This window comes from Poromitra crassiceps (genome assembly GCF_964638095.1).
Source record: "Poromitra crassiceps genome assembly, contig: HAP1_SCAFFOLD_97, whole genome shotgun sequence".
Taxonomy (NCBI): Eukaryota; Metazoa; Chordata; class Actinopteri; order Beryciformes; family Melamphaidae; genus Poromitra; species Poromitra crassiceps.
In genome coordinates this window covers 667,562-686,310 of record NW_028152241.1, presented here as the reverse complement: position 1 = coordinate 686,310, position 18,749 = coordinate 667,562, and the positions used below count along the sequence as shown (strand labels likewise).

General features: G+C 44.4%; 1 protein-coding gene across 1 annotated transcript in view; it reads right to left on the bottom strand.

Moving 5' to 3' along the window:
- The window catches only part of LOC310800837 (kelch-like protein 9), a gene marked incomplete at both ends in the record, with an annotated part of 60,990 nt that overhangs the window by 29,396 nt on the left and 12,845 nt on the right, over window positions 1-18,749 (bottom strand). Inside the window, 4 exons of the mRNA XM_083664741.1 lie at window positions 4,015-4,498; window positions 15,320-15,433; window positions 15,766-15,945; window positions 17,260-17,814. Of these exons, the coding sequence (XP_083520867.1) occupies window positions 4,015-4,498; window positions 15,320-15,433; window positions 15,766-15,945; window positions 17,260-17,814 (1,333 nt within the window). The remainder of the gene's footprint in view (window positions 1-4,014; window positions 4,499-15,319; window positions 15,434-15,765; window positions 15,946-17,259; window positions 17,815-18,749) is intronic.

Sequence of the window (18,749 nt, the reverse complement as noted above, 5' to 3'; positions counted from 1 at the left end):
GACTGTAGAAGGAATTGCTCGAATAGAAGATATAGAAGTTGTTCAGAATATATACAGAGAACTTGGTGTAGCTTCTGGACCCAGAATTGAGTGGCCACTCTTCCTGTTTTGGTAAAGAGTGGGTCTTGAGGTGATGCTTGCAGCGTACATGAAGCGGAAATAATTAGTCGGTGCCTTGTGTTGCTAAGATAGGTGTAGAAGCAGAAGTAGAGGGAAGGAAATTCCACGCTGATCTGTTTATTTTATTTATTTATTTGTTTATTTGGACGGGACAGTGCAAAATCAATGAACACAGAAATCATGGAACAGATAATAAAACCTGGAACATAATAAAAGTGTAAAAATTGCCGGATTTAGCACAAATTTGGCTAATTTCCATCCGTTGTCCCCGAAAGACATAAAACACAAGAAACATAAAACGTAAAACATAGGTAGCAGCAATACGTAAAACATAGGTAGCAGCAGTACACTCGAAAATACGTAAAACATAAGTAGCAGCAATACACTCTAAAATACATAGCAGCAATTACACTTACAAAAAATAAAAATACATAGTAGCAATACACAAAAAAAGAGAAGAAAGCATATTACCTGTGGACACATGACTGGTTGGATTTCAGCCATTGTTTAAGTCTAGCTTTAAAAGTAGCAAGGGTGGGGCTGTCCCTTATGGAGACGGGGAGACTATTCCACGTTTGGCTGCCTTTTATAGACAGGACGTTCTGACCAAACGTGGTCAGTCTACGTTGGACCTTGCAGTCACCTCTGGTGTCTGACCTGGTGCCAAGTCCAGTGATTCTGTTTTTATGGATGAATTCCTGTAAAGGAGGGGGAGCTAGTCCATGTAGGCATTTGTAGAAAAAAGAAGCACTCTTTAAGACCTTGAGATTTTCAAAGCTCAGAAAGAGATGTTGTTCCAGAATGTTACAGTGGTGGTATGACAATGGTTTTCTAGCAAATGCCTTGATGGCTCTGTGATAAAGCTGTTCAATAGGTTTTATAACAGTGGCACCTGCAAACGACCAGTTTGTGAAGCTCATCTCAATGCATGATATCATGCAGTGAAGATACGTTTTAGCTGCATCAACTGTTAAGAAAGGCCGGATTTGTCTAAAATTAACAAAATTAAAATTAATTGTGCATTTCATTTTTTTTATGTGTTTCTTGAAGGAAAGGTTCGAGCCCAAAATGACTCCGAGGTACTTGAAATGGGAGACCAATTCCAATTCCCCCCAACCCCCCCCCCCCCCCCCCCCCACATCATGCATACAGTTGTTTTTGTATTTAGCAGCAGGCACGTGTTTTGCAACCAGTATTGGACCTTGTTTAAGACATTTGTGAGATTACAGGAGATCAGGTCGTTTTTTTTACCATGTACAAGAATGACCGCGTCGTCAGCGTACATCTGTACATTGAAGTCAGGGCATATGTCCGGCAGGTCATTGATGTACAGGGAAAATAATAATGGCCCAAGTTGCTGCTATCCATCCTCACTCTGATGGAGGAATGAGGGGAGGAGGGGATGAAGGGATGAGGGGATGAAGGGATGAGGGGGTGAAGCGAACAGCGCTCTGAGCTGCAGCGAGTGAAGCAGGCAGACTGTGCAACAACAGAGCCAGCAGGATGAAGTGATGAAGCTCCCTGGGTGGGTGACGCTGCTTTGGAGTGTTAAGTATTAGCACAAGACAACAAGACAACCACAATGTTTGGGTGTTGGGGAAGGGACGGGGTAGGGAGGAGGTGGGGATGGGGGTGAGGATAGACAAGTTTGAAAAGAAGGAAGAGGCTGACACTGAATAGTCTGTGGCCCGATTTTAGTCTGTGGCCAGACTCCTTGGGTTAATAGCCAGGCTGCTGCCATATGGCCCTGGAAGAAAAGGAGGAACAGAAGCCATGTTGCTGTGAGCGGCTGAAGGGAGGGTAGAGGAAATGGATGATGGATGGTAGGCTGTACATGTGCACAGGGAGTTTGTGAAGCCTGAGAGACAGGCTGAATATCATGTTTTGTTTGAAAGTAAAACATGATCATTGTTGAGAAAGAGAGAAGTACTTGCCTAAGTACTTGTGACTATCTGTCTATGTTGAACTTATGCAGACAGAAACCAGAATTGTTGTTGTTGTTGTTGAAGATCAATGCTGGTTGTTTACCATTGAACTGATGTATTTGTGTTATTTATTTGTATATTTAACATTGACAAACATGTTAAAATATATGTGTGTGTATATAGGACCTATATGGCCCATTTCCACCGCAGGTAGTAGCGCGATCCCGCTCCGCTCGACTCGATAAATTGTCTCATTCCACCAGTTAAAACTGTCCCAGCCCGGGTTGTATTGGGGTCGAGTCGTGCTACTTTTCGTACCTGCCTCGTCGGGGTTCTATTCTGTGGACCCGGTACCATACGGTGACGTGAAAACATTGTTGACGACTGATTGGTCAGGCAGAATCGTGTTTACTCTGTCTATCAATGCAACGCTGCATACGAGTTTAGTGGGCTTACCTTCTCTTCTGTTGTGTTATTTCCATCAGTCTTTTGTGTTGCTGCCTTCGCCTCTGGTGAAATAAAGTCGTGGCGGTGGTTTCAATTGTTTTCAGAGTGAAAAAAGTCTGCTGCTCAGGAAGCTCCTGTAGTTAGTTGAGTGCAGCGCTCCGCTAGGCCGCAGCGGGTCTTTGGTGAAGCCGCGGTCTTGCCTGGTGAAAGGCCGCGGGGTACAGGCTTCACTCTGTTGCGCCTCTCCCGTCCGCGCGCAGCGCATGCCTGTGAGTTTGAGTAACTACAAAGTGATATCCATTCTCCTGGCCGATTGTCACATTTGCCCATGTACACTGTAGGTCATTTAGAGGCACCAGTATTTCATAAACAGTTTAAAAGTTCTGTGGATGGATTTAATTGTAACGTTATGTTATAGCCTACTTCGGCTATTAGGCGAAGGACAGATATGCGGTCGCTATGACGACCAGCTGTGGGCGGAGGTGGGGGTGGGGGCAGATGAACGGCGGTCGAAGCAGAACATCCATCGGGCCGAAACGAGTAGAGGCGACTGGTGACGAGCTGTGCAGGGCAGTAAAATGTGGTGGAAATGAGCCAATAGATATATAAGCCAGAATTAGCCATGAAGGCTAGTTGTCCGTGGTTCACATTAAGAACAGGCATAGGACACTACACTGGTTCTAAGATAATGAAATATTTGTAAATGTTTGTACTTCATACCACAACGTGTGGTCTAAAGTAAATAATCTGAATCTGATTAAAGAGAGCTGAATTTAGCAGTGAGCTGTATCAAATGGAGGAGTAGTAGACATACGACCTGTCCCTCACTAGGGGGAGCTGAAGATGCGGCTGGGGTGACGTGGCTGAGGCTCTGATGTCACGCCTGATGACACCGGCTGTGGTTGGCTCTGCCGACGGTACCCGAGCAGGAACCGGAAGCGCTGAAGTTTGGTTGTTGATATTTGTGAGGCTGAATAGAGTAGTTTTCGTCGCCGTGTTGAAAGAGAATGCATTTCCCTCTGTGGAAACAGATGCAGGCGACGGTACAGGAATATGATCGCCTTCCACATTTGTCGAGTCGATTTGACAGGGGAATATTGACTGATGATGCCGTCGGGCTGGCCGTGCGGACTCTTGGTTTTGGTGTGGAGGCTGTGACGCTAACTGTTAGCGGCTAACGTTAGCATGCCTGATAAACGTTACCGGAGAGGTTTGATCTGCGCTCGGCATCCACGGTGAGTTTGTCTGGTTTTTGCATGGTGATTCCAGCGATTGTCGAAGTTTACTGATGTGTAGAAGCGTTTGAGCTATGCTGCATGGTCGGTCTGTTGAGAGAACTGAGATGATCTGAGACAAACAGGGCAGGACAGGTTCACCAGGTACATGTATATGTAACCTGCCAGGTAATTGAGGTGTGGTTAGAGGCGTGGTTAGAGAAGTGGTTGAGGCATGGCCCTACTCCTGAACCTAAGTTAACATTCATTAACTTATATGAATGAAGTCCGACCCGAGTCTAATTCACAAGTCCAAGTCCCAATCTCTGATCTGAGCCTCGTCCACCGTGCCCTCGGGCAGGTGGATTTTCATCGTACAGGCACGAATGCCTCCCAGGGGCTCCGGCACGCTGAAAGCCCTGTCCCACACGTCGCGCTCCGGATTGTACCGCTGCACCACGTCAAGCATGTACCTGCTGGTCCAGGAGTAGCCTCCCACCACGTAGACCTGCCCGTCACACACGGTCACCCCCACGTCGCTCTGGCCGCGCGCCATGGGTGCCACCACCGTCCACTGGCCCGTCGTGGTGCTGTAGTACTCGACGCCCAGGACGTCCTCCACGCTGCTGCCCCCGGGGTAATTATTGCCACCCATGACGTAGAGGTGGTCCCCGACCCCGCACATGCAGTGCAGGCCGCGCGGCTCCGTCATGTCCTCCCGGCGGCTCCACGTGTGGCAGACCGGGTCATAGCACCATAGCTCTGTCTGGAATGTGTCTGTGGTGATGCCACCTGTGTGCCAGAAGGAAATGCCAACAGGTTATGTCAGAAATATCTGGCGTAACAGCTCACAACGGTGGTGTCTAATCTGTCATTTGTTATAGCAGAGGTTTTCAAAGTGGGAGGCAGGCCTCCCCTGGGCGGCTCCAAACAGTTTCAGGGGAGGCTCAGTGAATGGAAGTGATTTTTTTTTAAACATTAGTTATCAAAAGAAGATCTCATAAAATCGCCTAAATGTGTGTGCTTTGGTTAAAGAGTATTTTGAGTAATTGGACTGGTTTTACAGACCTTTTTTCTAGTCTGAAGCTATCTTGTCTCGATTGTTGGGATCAAATAACAATCATGATCCCGTAGGCATCCAGGAATTTAGCGAAACTACGGTGAGCAAATAAACATGGAGTGGGGGGGGGGGGCTTTGTGCCCAAGCTTTGTCTGACGGGAGGCCCACAGCCACAGACTTTGAGACCCCTTGTTGTATAATATAGTATATACCACGGGTGGCCAAACGTGTATGGTTGTGAGCCACATAGTCGCAGGCCAAACAATATTATGATACACTGAAAGAAAAAGTGTTTTTACACCTCCTGACGAAGGCACTTTCGCCGAAACATGTTGGTGTAACCATTAAAACACAGCAGAGGAGATTTTGAGTGTGCGACTTCTTTTCTTTATGTTACTTTGACTTTACATTAGTCTGCACCTCTTCAAACTTTTTGGGTGTGCTCCACTCTATATACTTTGAATTACCTGTCCCGTGGACAGCACCCCTCCTAATTACTCCTCAAAATGGACGGAACGGCCTCTAACCCTGCTCAAACAGGCACCTTTGAATACAACCAACAATCAAGAGAAGATATCATCATAGCAGAATCCCTGTTTGATCAACCACATCAAGGTAACTGGGAGAATCAATTGAAACAACTGAATGAACTGTCTGCCAAGAAAACCAAGACTCACCTGCACATCGTTACCCTCAGTGATTACATCAGACAAGGAATAATTCCAAGAGGGCTCCGATGGCAAAAATAACCCTCACTGGGCCAAAGAACAGGTGAAGTCTGTGAACGTTGGTGCTCCATGTTAACACATTCACTGCCAGACGTTTTTTTTTTTTACTGTAGTTAGCTTCTGCCAGAGGGGTTTTTTGAGGATTCTGGCTCATCTTTCAAGACCCGAGGATTCTTTTCTGCTAAGATTTTGTGAACACACAATATCTCAAAATAACTAATAGAATGTGTGCTTTCTCTGTCTAAAAGAGTTAGTTTGTAGAGTTAGTAGTTATGTAAGCATTAGCAGTTGAATACAGCATGGTTTCAGCGTCAGAAAAATTATTCAGAGATAAACGGCTTTTTGTGAAATTCGATAGAACAGTCACTTTAACCATTCATTTTTGGCATCAGTAAGACGTCAAACAAACAAACAATAGTTTTGAACAGTAATTTCCTCCATAACAGCAGGAAACCCCCCTCTGCTTCCAACTCCTCCCTCCGTGGGCGTTCTTCTTGGCTGCAGCGGCCGTCACAAGCTTGTCACCAGTCTCACTGCTTTGCTGCTGCTGCTGCCTGTCTGCGCGGCCGCTGTTTGAGGAAGTCTGGATGGACTCGCTCGCTTCTTGGAGTTTTGGTTGTTTTGGTTTTTGCGATTCTGGTCATATTTATGCTGCGTGTTTCAAAGTGTGTTCCACCTGTAATCTATTATGCAAATTTGCAATCCCGCATCGCCAGCAATCAGCGCGAAAACGAAAGCGTTTTCCCCCATCCATTTTCATGAGAATGGCTGCTTTTTGCTTGCCTTCCTCTAGTCAGGAGAGCACTGTCGCCACTTAGTGGGTCGGTGGAATGGGTTGTAAACATTCGGTGGCTCCAATAATTATATAAGAGATGTAAAAGGGTTAGATGCACATCCCACGGTCAAAAAAAAAAAAAAATTTTTTTTTGACGTATTAATACGTCATTGGCAGTCAACCGTTGGATTATTTTTGACGTATTAATACGTCATTGGCAGTGAACGTGTTAAATAAGTGTTCATTGGACCTTATGACTCTTATAATTGAGCAATTGAAAAAAGACATTACTGAGATTGAAACTACAATGGACAAATGTAAAGTATCACTACACAGTGAATTAAATGACCAGAGTTTTTTTGGAATTTTTTGATAAACCTAATACTATGGTCACATTACAGGACAGGTCTCCTGATGATGTCATCACCCTGTCGGAGAATGAGCCAAGCTCTGACAGAAACACTGATCAAGCCAGCCAACGACATTCTGTGTTCAGAGGCAAGAGCTATTTTGTTCCCCCGGATAATCCAAGCGCCTCTATAGATACTTTTTGCCGTCTTGTACAAACGGACATTGATCTTTTATTAAAACATGACAAGAAAAAGACATTTGACAACTTAACTACAGAAGAAAAAGATGCTTTGAATGATTTGAAAACTGACTCAACTATTATTATTAAAAAGGCTGATAAAGGTGGGGGAGTAGTACTGCTAGATAAAGTGAATTATGTTTTGGAATGCCGCCGACAACTTTCTAATGAAACTTTTTATCACAAACTCAACAGTGACCCTACCCCACAGTTCCAAGAAATCGTGACATCGGAACTGAGAACACTCTATGAGTCTGGGGAAATTAAGAAAAATGAGTTTGAGTTCATGTCCATAAATTGTCCTGTCATTCCTACTTTTTACACCCTCCCAAAATTACACAAGCAGATAACTCCACCACCTGGTCGACCTATAGTGGCGGCTATTGACTCTGTTACATGTAATATATCAAAATTTGTTGATCATCAAATTAAAGCAGCAGTGGAAACATTACCTTCTTATGTAAAAGATACGAGCCATATGGTTTCTTTAATTGAAGCTATTGATCATGTACCAGAACATGCTATGTTGGTCACATTTGATGTGGAAAGTCTATACTCCAATATTCCACACAGTGGGGGACTAGATGCACTTGAACATGCCTTGACCAAGACTAGAGATTCCAACATAAAGCCTTCTAATAAATGTATCTTGAAACTGGCTGAGCTGGTACTTTTTCATAATTATTTTAGATTTGAGGATGATTTCTTTCTACAAATTAAAGGTACTGCTATGGGTTCTCCCATGGCTCCTAATTTTGCTAACTTGTATGTGGGAGAATTTGAAGAAGCACCGGGCCTGAGTGCTCATCCCCTTTTTTCAAATGTTTTGCTGTGGAAACGCTACATTGATGATGTGTTGGTCATTTGGGGAGGAAGGGCTGAACAACTGAATGAATTTCACATTCTGCTAAATGAATTATCTCCTCACCTTAAGTTTACTATGCAGTTTGATGTTAATAAAATAAATTTTCTTGATCTATGGATCATAAAGGAAGATAACAAGTTGTACACAGATCTTTACACCAAGCCAACAGACCGCAATACATTACTTAGGGCCGACAGCCACCATCCTCTTCCCTTGAAAAAGAGCCTGCCATACAGCCAATTATGTCGCGTGAAACGTATGTGCACTAAAGACACTGACTTTGAGCATAATTCTTCCAAAATGCTGGCTAAATTTGAAACAAGAGGCTATAAAAAGAAAACTCTTGAAGAGGCTAAATTAAAAATCTCTCAAAAAAACAGAAGAGATTTTCTAAAACCTAGTCCAAAAAAGAAGTCAGATGTAATTGTTTTCAGCACTAAATACACTAAGCCCCCTATTCTCCCACAGGCCTTCGGCGCTAAAACGGGCCTTAACCGCAAAAAAACGTGCCTTGCGCCTGTTTTGGGACGATATCAATATGGCTTTACGCTGCCAAATGCGCTTTAGGCCGAATGGGCGTGGCGCAGTCCCAGAATGGGCCAAAGTGGGCGTGTCGGCCTTAAATCTCGGCGTACTGATATCTTCGCACCTGGCGTAAATTTAGCACTTTGCGCCTTTGAAAACCAGGCCTATTCAGTGCGCCAGTGCTCTTCTGCCTCTCCCCTGTCACCCTTCTCTGTCTCTCTCTGAAACCAGGCCTATTCAGTGCGCCAGTGCTCTTCTGCCTCTTCTCTGTCACCCTTCTCTCTCTCTCTCTGACTCCCTCGCTTAGACAGGCACAACACACTTCCCATATAGGAAAAATAAGTTGTAAGTTGTCTGGCCTGTCCCAGCATGCATTGTGCTTCTCCATTTCGCTACTAAATAGCAACCAAATGAGGCGAAATAGATATAAAAGGTCGATCTAAAATAATGTGTAATGGTAACACAGCCTGCAATTGTAGAACATTTCAATATTGGACCAAATAAAACATCGAAATTAAAACACCACCCTAAGTGAAACATATATGTCCTCCTGGGGCTATATATATCCCTTGTCGATTTAACGTGATTTAGATAAGTGACAGTGGAACGCGCTTCCTACTGTCATCTGCTATACTGTGATGTCCGCTCCAATAACTTGGCCCTACTTCACATTTAGTTTTACAATAAAAACACATTTATGCAATGACTTTACATAATGTAGGGTATATTTATGTGCATCATTCTACCTGCAGCAGGGGAGAGAAAACGATATCTTTCTGGACAAACTTTCACCAATATAAAATTAATCTCATCATATAGGGATAGGCTATATTTTTCTAGCTGATGCCTCTAGAACATTCTTTTCACTTTGATCTTGCTATAGTGTAGCATATTTACATGCTTGCAGTATTTAAACTGCAGTTAGATTGGTTTGAGAAGCATAATAATATGGAATAATAGCCTATAATGGAGACAGACAGACTGGATGAAGGGAGGGGGGCAGAGCGCTTGGCTTTCGTCAGGTTTTGCGGGACCACTGGAATTGGAGCTAAAAAGGCAAGCGTGCGATTCGTTTATTGCACTTATCCAATGAGCATGACGGTGCATAATTTCACGCTTAACACATTCACTGCCAGCCGTTTTTTTTTTACTGTAGGTAGGTTCTGCCAGAGGGTTTTTTTGAGGATTCTGGCTCATCTTTCAAGACCCGAGGATTCTTTTCTGCTAAGATTTTGTGAACACACAATATCTCAAAAGAACTAATAGAATGTGTGCTTTCTCTGTCTAAAAGAGTTAGTTTGTAGAGTTAGTAGTTATGTAAGCATTAGCAGTTGAATACAGCATGGTTTCAGCGTCTGGAAATTTATTCTGAGATAAACGGCTTTTTGTGAAATTCGATAGAACAGTCACTTTAACCATTCATTTTTGGCATCAGTAAGACGTCAGACATCTAAACAATAGTTTTGAACAGTAATTTCCTCCATAACAGCAGGAAACCCCCCTCTGCTTCCAACTCCTCCCTCCGTGGGCGTTCTCCTCCGCCCTCCTTGGCTCTGCAGCGGGTCTGTGACAAACGAGTTGCTGCTCTCTGGCTGCTGCCTGGCAGTCTGGATGGGGCTCGCTGGATGGGTTTCGCTCGTTTCTTGGCGTTTTGGTTGAGAGCTCTGATGAAGCTCTTGCGATTCTGGGCTTATTTATGGTGCGTGTTTCAAAGTGTGCATCCAGTCTATTCTTGGAACCCCCCACCGTTGCCACCGCTGTGCGTCAGCGCGAAAGTGAAAGCGTTTTCGCCATCCATTTTACATTATGAGAACGGCTTCCTCGCGCTTTTCCCTCCAGTTTTGGCTCGCCTCTTCCTACTCTGGAGAGACATGTCGCCACTCAGTGGGTCGGTAAAATAGATTATACACATTCAATACCTCTAATATTGGTATAGGAGACGTAAAAGGGTTAGATCAACGTCCCACCGTCAAAAAAAATAAATCGATTTTTTTTTTGACGGTGGGGCGTTGATCAATCCCTTTTTTTGAATGTGTATAATCTATTTTACCGACCCACTAAGTGTTGACAGTGCTCCCCCCAGACGAGCGAAAGCAAAGAAAAAACAGCGGCGGGAGGAAGCCATTCTCAAGGAAATTGCTTGGCGATTTTACAGTCATCCAGACTTGCCCGAGCGGCCGGCGCCAGCAGCAGCAGCACAGAGAGCGGAGAGCGATTTGCATAATAGATTATAGGTGAAACACACTTTGAAACACCGCAGAAAGGCCAGAATCAACATCTGCCCATCGCCCACGCATTCCCCGGCCCATCTTGACTCACACAAGGAGCGTCGCAGGCAGGCAAGCAGCAGCAGCAGCAGCAACGCGCTTGACACGCCCGCTGCAGAGCCAGGAGGAAGGAGGAGAAGACACACGGAGGGAGGAGTTTGAAGGGAGAGGGGTGTTTCCTGCTGTTATGGAGGAAATTACTGTTCAAAACTATTGTTTAGATGTCTGACGGTCTTACTGATGCCAAAAATGAATGGTTAAAGTGACTGTTCTATCGAATTTCACAAAAAGCCATTTATCTCAAAATAAATTTTCAGACGCTGAAACCATGCTGTACTCAACGGCTAATATCTACATAACTACTAACTCTACAAACTAACTCTTTTAGACAGAGAAAGCACACATTCTATTAGTACTTTTGTGAACTTTGTGTTCAAAAAGTCAAAGCAGAAAAGAATCCTCGGCTCTTGTAAAATGAGCCAGAATCCTCAAAAAAAACCTCTGGCAGAAGCTAACTACAGTATTGAAAAAAGGCTGGCAGTGAATGTGTTAATACGTCATTGGCAGTGAACCGTTGGATTTTTTTTTACGGATTAATACGTCATTGGCAGTGAACGTGTTAAAAGGCGTGGTTGTAATGCTTTAGGCTGCGTGTAGCGCCAGCACGACGATATCAAGTGCGCTGGTCCATGCCCACTGATTTGCGCTGCACCAGGCGCTCGGCCTAGAAACGGCGCCGATGCAACGATAGGGGCCTAAGTCTGCGGAACAATTTAAAGGAGTGATCTTGAAACACTGGCATATTTTGAATTCTGATAAACATATTGAACACTTATATAAAGAGCCCCCTCTGCTGGTTTTTAAAAGGGGCCGCAATTTAAGTGATATGTGTACTGCTTCAGATCTTCCTCCTACTCCTATGTCCTCACAAACTCTCTTAACTCCTATTCCTAATGGTAATTATAAATGTGGTGCATGCGCACAGTGCAATAGCACGAACAAAAACCAATTCTTTCGACACCCACATTCAGGTAAGAAGATACCTGTTAGAGGAGTTATTTCATGTACTACAAAGGGAGTGATATATTTACTTGTTTGCTCCTGTGGCAAGGGGTATGTTGGTCAAACAAAACGCCAACTTAAGCAAAGAATTGCAGAACATCGCAGTGCTATTAGACGCAAAGATGAAACCTCTCCCATTGCAGTCCATTTCATGGAAGCTAATCACTCTATCTCATCACTCCGCTATACAGGGATTGAAAAAGTATTTCTGTCTAGGAGAGGAGGAGATCTAGAACGTAACCTGTTACGAAGAGAAGCATACTGGATGTATGAACTAAATACACGTTCTCCTAATGGTTTGAATATTGATTATGACCTGAGGCCGTTTCTTTGAATTATTATTGAATTGCTGTGTAAATTGAGACAATTAGGCCAACTTTGTTGCCTAAATAGATGCCTTGTTTGGCATCACATTTAAAAAAATATTAATGATTGTATATTGTAATTGTAAAATGCTTTTCCCTAAAACAGATCATTGGATTGTTGGAAATGAAAATCTGTACCTTATTGTATTTATATATGTTTTAACCCTTTTTGTAATTGTCTCACCTGCAACTGATTGGAGAAGGTGTGCCCTATAAAAAGGGTCACACCTCCTTATGTTGTACTGCACCCTGACCAAGGCACTTTCGCCGAAACATGTTCGTGTAACCATTAAAACACAGCAGAGGAGATTTTGAGTGTGCGACTTCTTTTCTTTATGTTACTTTGACTTTACATTAGTCTGCACCTCTTCAAACTTTTTGGGTGTGCTCCACTCTATATACTTTGAAACACCAGAAAACCCCCCATCAAAAATTCATTTTCGATCAAAATAACTATAAGAAACAATTACAGTAGTTTATTGATGCGCTTACCAATTAATGGGTATTTCTGTATCTTTTTTTTATTTGACAGTATATATACCTCATACTGTATGTTAAGCTGCCTCCACATGATAAGAGATCTGCTCTTTGCTTACCACAAGCTAGAGCAAAGGGCACAGTGCAGATAGCAGCGCAGGCATCCGCCATTAGAGAGTGCTCAGGAGGAGCAGCTGTTGCTAGGCGACACTGAGCCGGCTACAGCTGTTATCTCATTGGTTGCACTCATGAAAGGTCGGTGATAATAACTAGTCAACGTTGAAGTCATTTGAACTTTGAGCACAAAGTGTGACACCAAGGAGAGCGGTGCCGCGCAGTTGGGCAGCACCGCTGTCCCCATGAAACAGAGTGCTTTTAGCACGGATCATGTGTGGGCGGGGCCTTTATGGCAAATGTATAGGCTATATACATTTGACCAACTCTGTGGTAAGTAACTCGACTGTAAAGACGTAGGTTCTGCAGAGGAAATGTGTGTATAGTCGTGGTCTGGTCAGACACCCTCCTCCTGCACAAAGCTTGACTCTGCCTTCTGAGAGACACGTGCGTTTTGCAGTTGAGGAGGAAGGAAGTGGTCTGGTGCTGTTAACTGAAGGGAGCTGCGACCATTAACGCCCAACTTCCTTTCAAACCCACCCACCCACCTGCTGTCTTTCACCATTGTGCTTTTCTTACTTAGGTAACAAGTATTTCCCACAGTGTCAGTGACATTGTGTAGATAACATTATGTACTGTATAGCCATAACATTATGTTCCAATTTATCCATGACATTTGCCAAGAAGCGATCCAGCATCATTGGTTTGTGTTAGCCTGGTTGTTAGTTCATTTGCTCTTGCTAGCTAATAGCAAAATAAACAGTGTCATGGGCGAAGTTTTCGTTGGTTCAGGGGGTTCACTGAACCCGCTAGTGGCCGTAGCCAAAAATGCATGTAGGGATTTAAATATTTAGTATATTTGTAATTATAACAACGTATGTATAAATGTATGTAATGCCTTAAAGTCGAACTGAACCCGTTCATCACGTGCGTCTGAGTCCGTTTCAGACTGAAAACATAATTTGTCTGAGATGACAGGTTGAGAGGCGGGTCATAGTATCATGTCGATGATTTTATTTGACAATTCTGGGGACTGGATTGGGCTTTGGCCAATCCTGGCGTGTTCTGACTCCAAATCGAGTGGGATTCAGCCTGTTATGGCGCTCCCCTCGGGAAGAGCCTGCTGACGCGAGGTTAATGGCTGAGCGGAGCTCAGGGAGCCGCAGGCAGCCAGCTGCCTTCGTGTTGCCGAGCGGAGAGTGCAGCCCATCGGCCTGGAATCTCCGAGGGGCAACCCCTGACAACCTTTTATGCTATTTCTGTAAATACGATATTCCTGGAATGCGCATTTTAACGAGCCAGTTACATTTCTTTGCATTCTTCATTTGGAAGAGAAAATTATCCTGAAATGAAGATTTGATTGACAGCTGCATGTCGTGATATGATTGGTTGAAATGGGGTAGAAATTTGATAGTACTAGGTGACGTCAGCAAACTGTAGATTAGTGTTATCAATGAAATCTTGAAAAATCAACTTTTGATGTGAAAAAGTGTGAAAAACTAAAGAAATTAGATTTTTGTGATTTTGTTTGCATACATTATTAAATAGGTGCACTGCATACCCAGGTATTTGAACTAAAAGAAAAGAAAAGTCATTTTTGGGTTCAGCTCGACTTTAAGCTCTAGCTAGTTATTAGGATACTTAACGTTAGTTTGCTCCTCTCTCTCCCTTGCTCATCCTCTCTCTCTCCACGCATCCTCTAAGACTTAGAGTCTAAGTCCATGCGGACTCCAGAAACTAGTTTAAACAGAACTACTGGTCCGGAGGTGTCCACAGCTGCCTCCATGGAGTATATGAGAGGCACGCGTTTCTTCGCCTCACGCACGCCACAGACCTGACCTATAGGAAAATCAGTCTTATCATTTCACACACAGAATGGCTCTGCCCCGCCCTAAGATCACATCATAACATGTCCATCCCTCCCTATTATAATTATAATATTCTTGTGTCTTTATACATAGGCCTACATGTCATTTTATTCTGGTGTCTTATAGGCCTATGTGTTATATTCTGGTGTCATTTTTTTCAATGTTGGCGACAGCAAGTTGAGCGTGTAGCATGTCGACACACACGAATATGAAACTAACACAATACCGCTTCTAAGAGCTGTGGGTTTGACTCAGACCCACTAGAACCACAGGGTTTTGTGTTTCCTGGCTTCTTGGCCCCACATATATGCAACTTCAAGTGAAACACTCATTCCACTCATTTGATGTAAGTAATGTCAGTTACGTTCCCTCTTTTTCAGTGAGAATTTCATGTGTTAGCGCTGCAGCCTATTTTGAGATCAAGTGATTCCGCCTAACCGGGCCAGTTTCGGTGTACGTTGGTGAAAGCTACAACTGGACCCAATCATTGCTGGGGGAAAAGCAAATAAAATATTAATATATATATTTATTAAGATTAATTAAGATATAATTTATCTGACACTAATGGAGTCATATGTTGTGATAATGGTTGCATGTGTGTGAGATGATTTGCCAGCTGTGCCGGGTTGTTATGGGCGCGTGTGTTTGCATCTGAATACACTTACTGAGCATTAATTATGGAATTATTTATGGAATGAATTTCAATTTGAATTGTGGCTCCACCACGAGTGGACCGCCCCCCATATAAAAATGTACCAAAACAAGTCTGGCTGTGAGTGCATCAAAGTCCTAACCCTGGTAGTGTTTGTGGCATGCTGTACATTTTTTCCAACCTGACAAGACAATCCTGAGACAAATTCAATCCGAGTTAGTCAATTTCAATCATAACTCCAGTCTGTGTGAACGATGTTACATTACCTGAGACATACATGAGGTCCCCATGCACTGTCCCAGCAAGCCCGTAACGTTGCTCCAACATGTGAGTCCCAAATGTCCACTCATTCTTCTTCAGGTTGTAGCACTCCATCGTGTCTGAAAAAAGTTACAAAGAGGCTATCTTACAAAGGTATATAAAATGATTATTCATTTGTTTACATTGTTTTATTACAACCTCCCCACACTTAAACCATAACGTATTTGTATTTGCCTTTTTACAGCAGGCTCAAAGGCAGTAAGTAACACAGGTGCAACCAAAACATTAACGAGGGCTCCAACACTGGAACGGAACTGGAACTGGAATGGTTTGTAAGTTGTAACAGGTGTAAATGGCCTCATTGATGTTTGCTTGCACCTGTGCTACTTCCTGCCTCTTAGACACAAAATGGCTGCTGTGAAAAAGGTCAATAGCATAGCATTGTGCTCACCGATCTCTCCTGAGGCGTTCCTGCCCCCGACTGCATACAGCTTCCCCTTCAAAGCGCTGAGGTGGAAGAAGGTTCTCTTCTCGTTGAGCGAGGCGATCTGAAGCCACTTGTCGAAGCGCGGGTCGTACCTGTAGACGCTATCTATGGCCGTCTTACCCTTCACGTCATGCATGCTCTGGCCTGAGAGATGAGGAAGGAGATGAACTGGTAAATACAAAGGACAGTAAACTGACCTCCATTTGGTGAGTATTTTACGGAAATAATGAGCAGAGATAACCTGTATAATCAGAAAATAATTCATATACTGTATGTTCTTTTTTCTTTAAAACACCCGCTCTTTATTAACCTGACGTAGTCCTTGGAAACTGTTTGGAAAAGCGCAGGTGCTTTAAAAAAGAATACTTGGCACGTAATTCATCATTGCTACAACTTGGTTTTTATTTTATTTTTTCTGCTGAATTTGTCTGTGTGTATACTGTATTCATGTTGTCCATTGTTGTCTATGTGGGTATATCTGTGCAATCGTTTGTGTGATATGCATGTGTGTGTGTGTGTGTGCATACATATATTTCAACCTTGGGGTGATGTTGCTATAAAAAAAAAAAAAAACTGAATAGAGAGCTCCAGGGATGACGTATTTTTGTAGGCTGAATGCGGAAATCCCGAACTTCCTGGTTCTTCACTGTTTCTGTCTATGGGATTTTTGAATGGGTTTTTGGCGCGATGCTTCAAATAAGGTCTGTGGGCAATGCAAGTTTAATCAAACGCGAACCAAGGTTCAGCGGGATAATCTTCACACATGAGGACCACTTTCATGAGTTTTGTAGCGTAAATGCGAGCCCTAGAGGTAAAATGCTCGAGCTAAGCTAATCCAGAACTACACACTGTCGCATAGGCTTTCACGTCACGTCAGCACTCAACCTGGACTGTTGTTGATGTGTGCACTGATTACCTCGGGCTGAACGGGGCTGAACCAGGTGAGGGAAAGAGAATTTCCGTGTTCGCCCTTTGAAGTGGTGACGTTATTGACATATATATCCTCATCGACTCAAAAGTGTAGTCTCATTTAGCCGTTTGCTAGCTAGCCGTCCTTTTAACGGCACGTAAAAGCTTCAAAACTCGTAAAAGTGGTCCTCGTGTGTGAAGATGATATTACTAAACACTGGTTCGCGTTTGATTAAGCCAGCGTTGCTCAGAGAGATTATTAGAAGCATCGCGCCAAAAACCCATTCAAAACTCCCATAGGCAAAAACTGTGAAGAACCAGGGCTGTTAGCATCGATGATTTCCGGACTCGTTCCTGGAGCTCTCTATTGTACTGAACTCATGACCGCCTCCTCCTTTCTTGGATGCTAATTGGTCTGCACCACTGGTGGTTTGGATTCAAAGGCATATGTGGCTGCATGACATCCCTGCCCAATTAAACTGAACTAAAGGAGTGCTACAAACATGCTGGATGGAGTGAGTGTGTACAGTCTAGATGGTATGTTCTGACCTCCAACAATGAAGAGAAACCCGCCCAGCAGAGCCACGCAGTGCTGGTATCGTGGCACCTCCATGGGACTGAGGGCCCACCATTGGTCGCTCTCCTCGTCATGCATGCTCAGCTCCCGGCTCACCCCCCCCTGCCTCATCACCCCGCCCAGAGCCAGCATGCGCGTGGTGTCAGAGCGGATCTGAGTCCGCTCGCTCTGCAGTGCCGGCTGCAGGAACGGCATCATCTGGTAGTTGCTGGCCTCCAGCAGGAGGTTCAGGCAGGCCGCATGGGAGCGCATCATAGGCTCGTCTCTCTGCTCGTCATCCTGGCAGATCTGTATCAGCTCGGTGGGGCTCATCAGCGGGAAGCGGATGTGACGCATCAGGGCGTAGACGGAGGAGCAGCGTTTGGGGGCGTCGTGGTCCAGCCAGGCTCTGGCCAGGTGGTACAACTCCAGCTCAGAGAAGCCCTTCAGGGAGTTGCTGGCCAGAGCGGTGGCCAGGCTGGTCTCTGACAGCTGCAGGTAGCGATCGCCCTGCACCAACGATGACAGGTTGTGGCTCACAAACTCACCTAGGTTTGGAAAAAAAAAACAATGACAGTTCTAAGATTAACCTTTATAACAGATCCCCCCCCCCCCGTTTTTTTCATGGTTTGGGAGGCAAAATGTCACGTGGTAAAAACCATCGTGATCAGTTTCAGTGGGTGGGTGTACTTGCTTTGACAGACTACTCGTTCAGCCAATGAGTGTCCCCAAATCCAATCCAAAGAACGGCAAAAATGTATTTTCCCTAAAGAAACTCCGCTGGTGCATAGGCCTATATACTCTTGTTCTTGTTTAATTGTTGTTATTGAGTCTATTTCTGCAATACATTGAGCAAGGCGGTAGTTCAGGCAGGCCACGGATGTCAAGCCCAGCTTAAACCCAGCCCACAGCTGATTAGGAGCTGATCTCAAACCCAGCCCACATCGGCTCAGCTGATGCCATTGGCTCAACTCATACAGGGGCGCCCTATTTAAACCTGCTTTACTCTGCCTGTCATTGCTGCTTCCTCTGCAAGCCTGTTTGCAACCCACCTCCTCCCCAGCTCCTCCTTCATGCTATATCTGACTTAAACAATGTCATTTCTGTTGTCATTGTTGCTTGCTCTGTTCTGTACCTGCGGGTCTTTTGCTGCTCCTTGCCTTAAGGCTATTCCACAGATCTGTGGAAGGGCAAGGAGCTCCCAGAATCTGCTGCTGCTGCTTTCCATGCTTGCTGCGTGGAAGGGCAGGGAGCCTCCAGAACAGAGCCATGCCGCCACATTTAACTTATGCAAATAAAAGCTTTAAATTGATCTAAAGTGGTGTTGTGTTTTGACTAAAGTGGCCCTGACTGAACTGCACTTACGGCTGTGTTTTCTCTACTAACATTCACGTTAATGCTTGCTGCTGTGGGAGCCGCCATACCGTTTTGCCAGCGGTGTCCCAGATTGGCCGGTTACGTTGGTCCAGCGTTAAATTTGCCA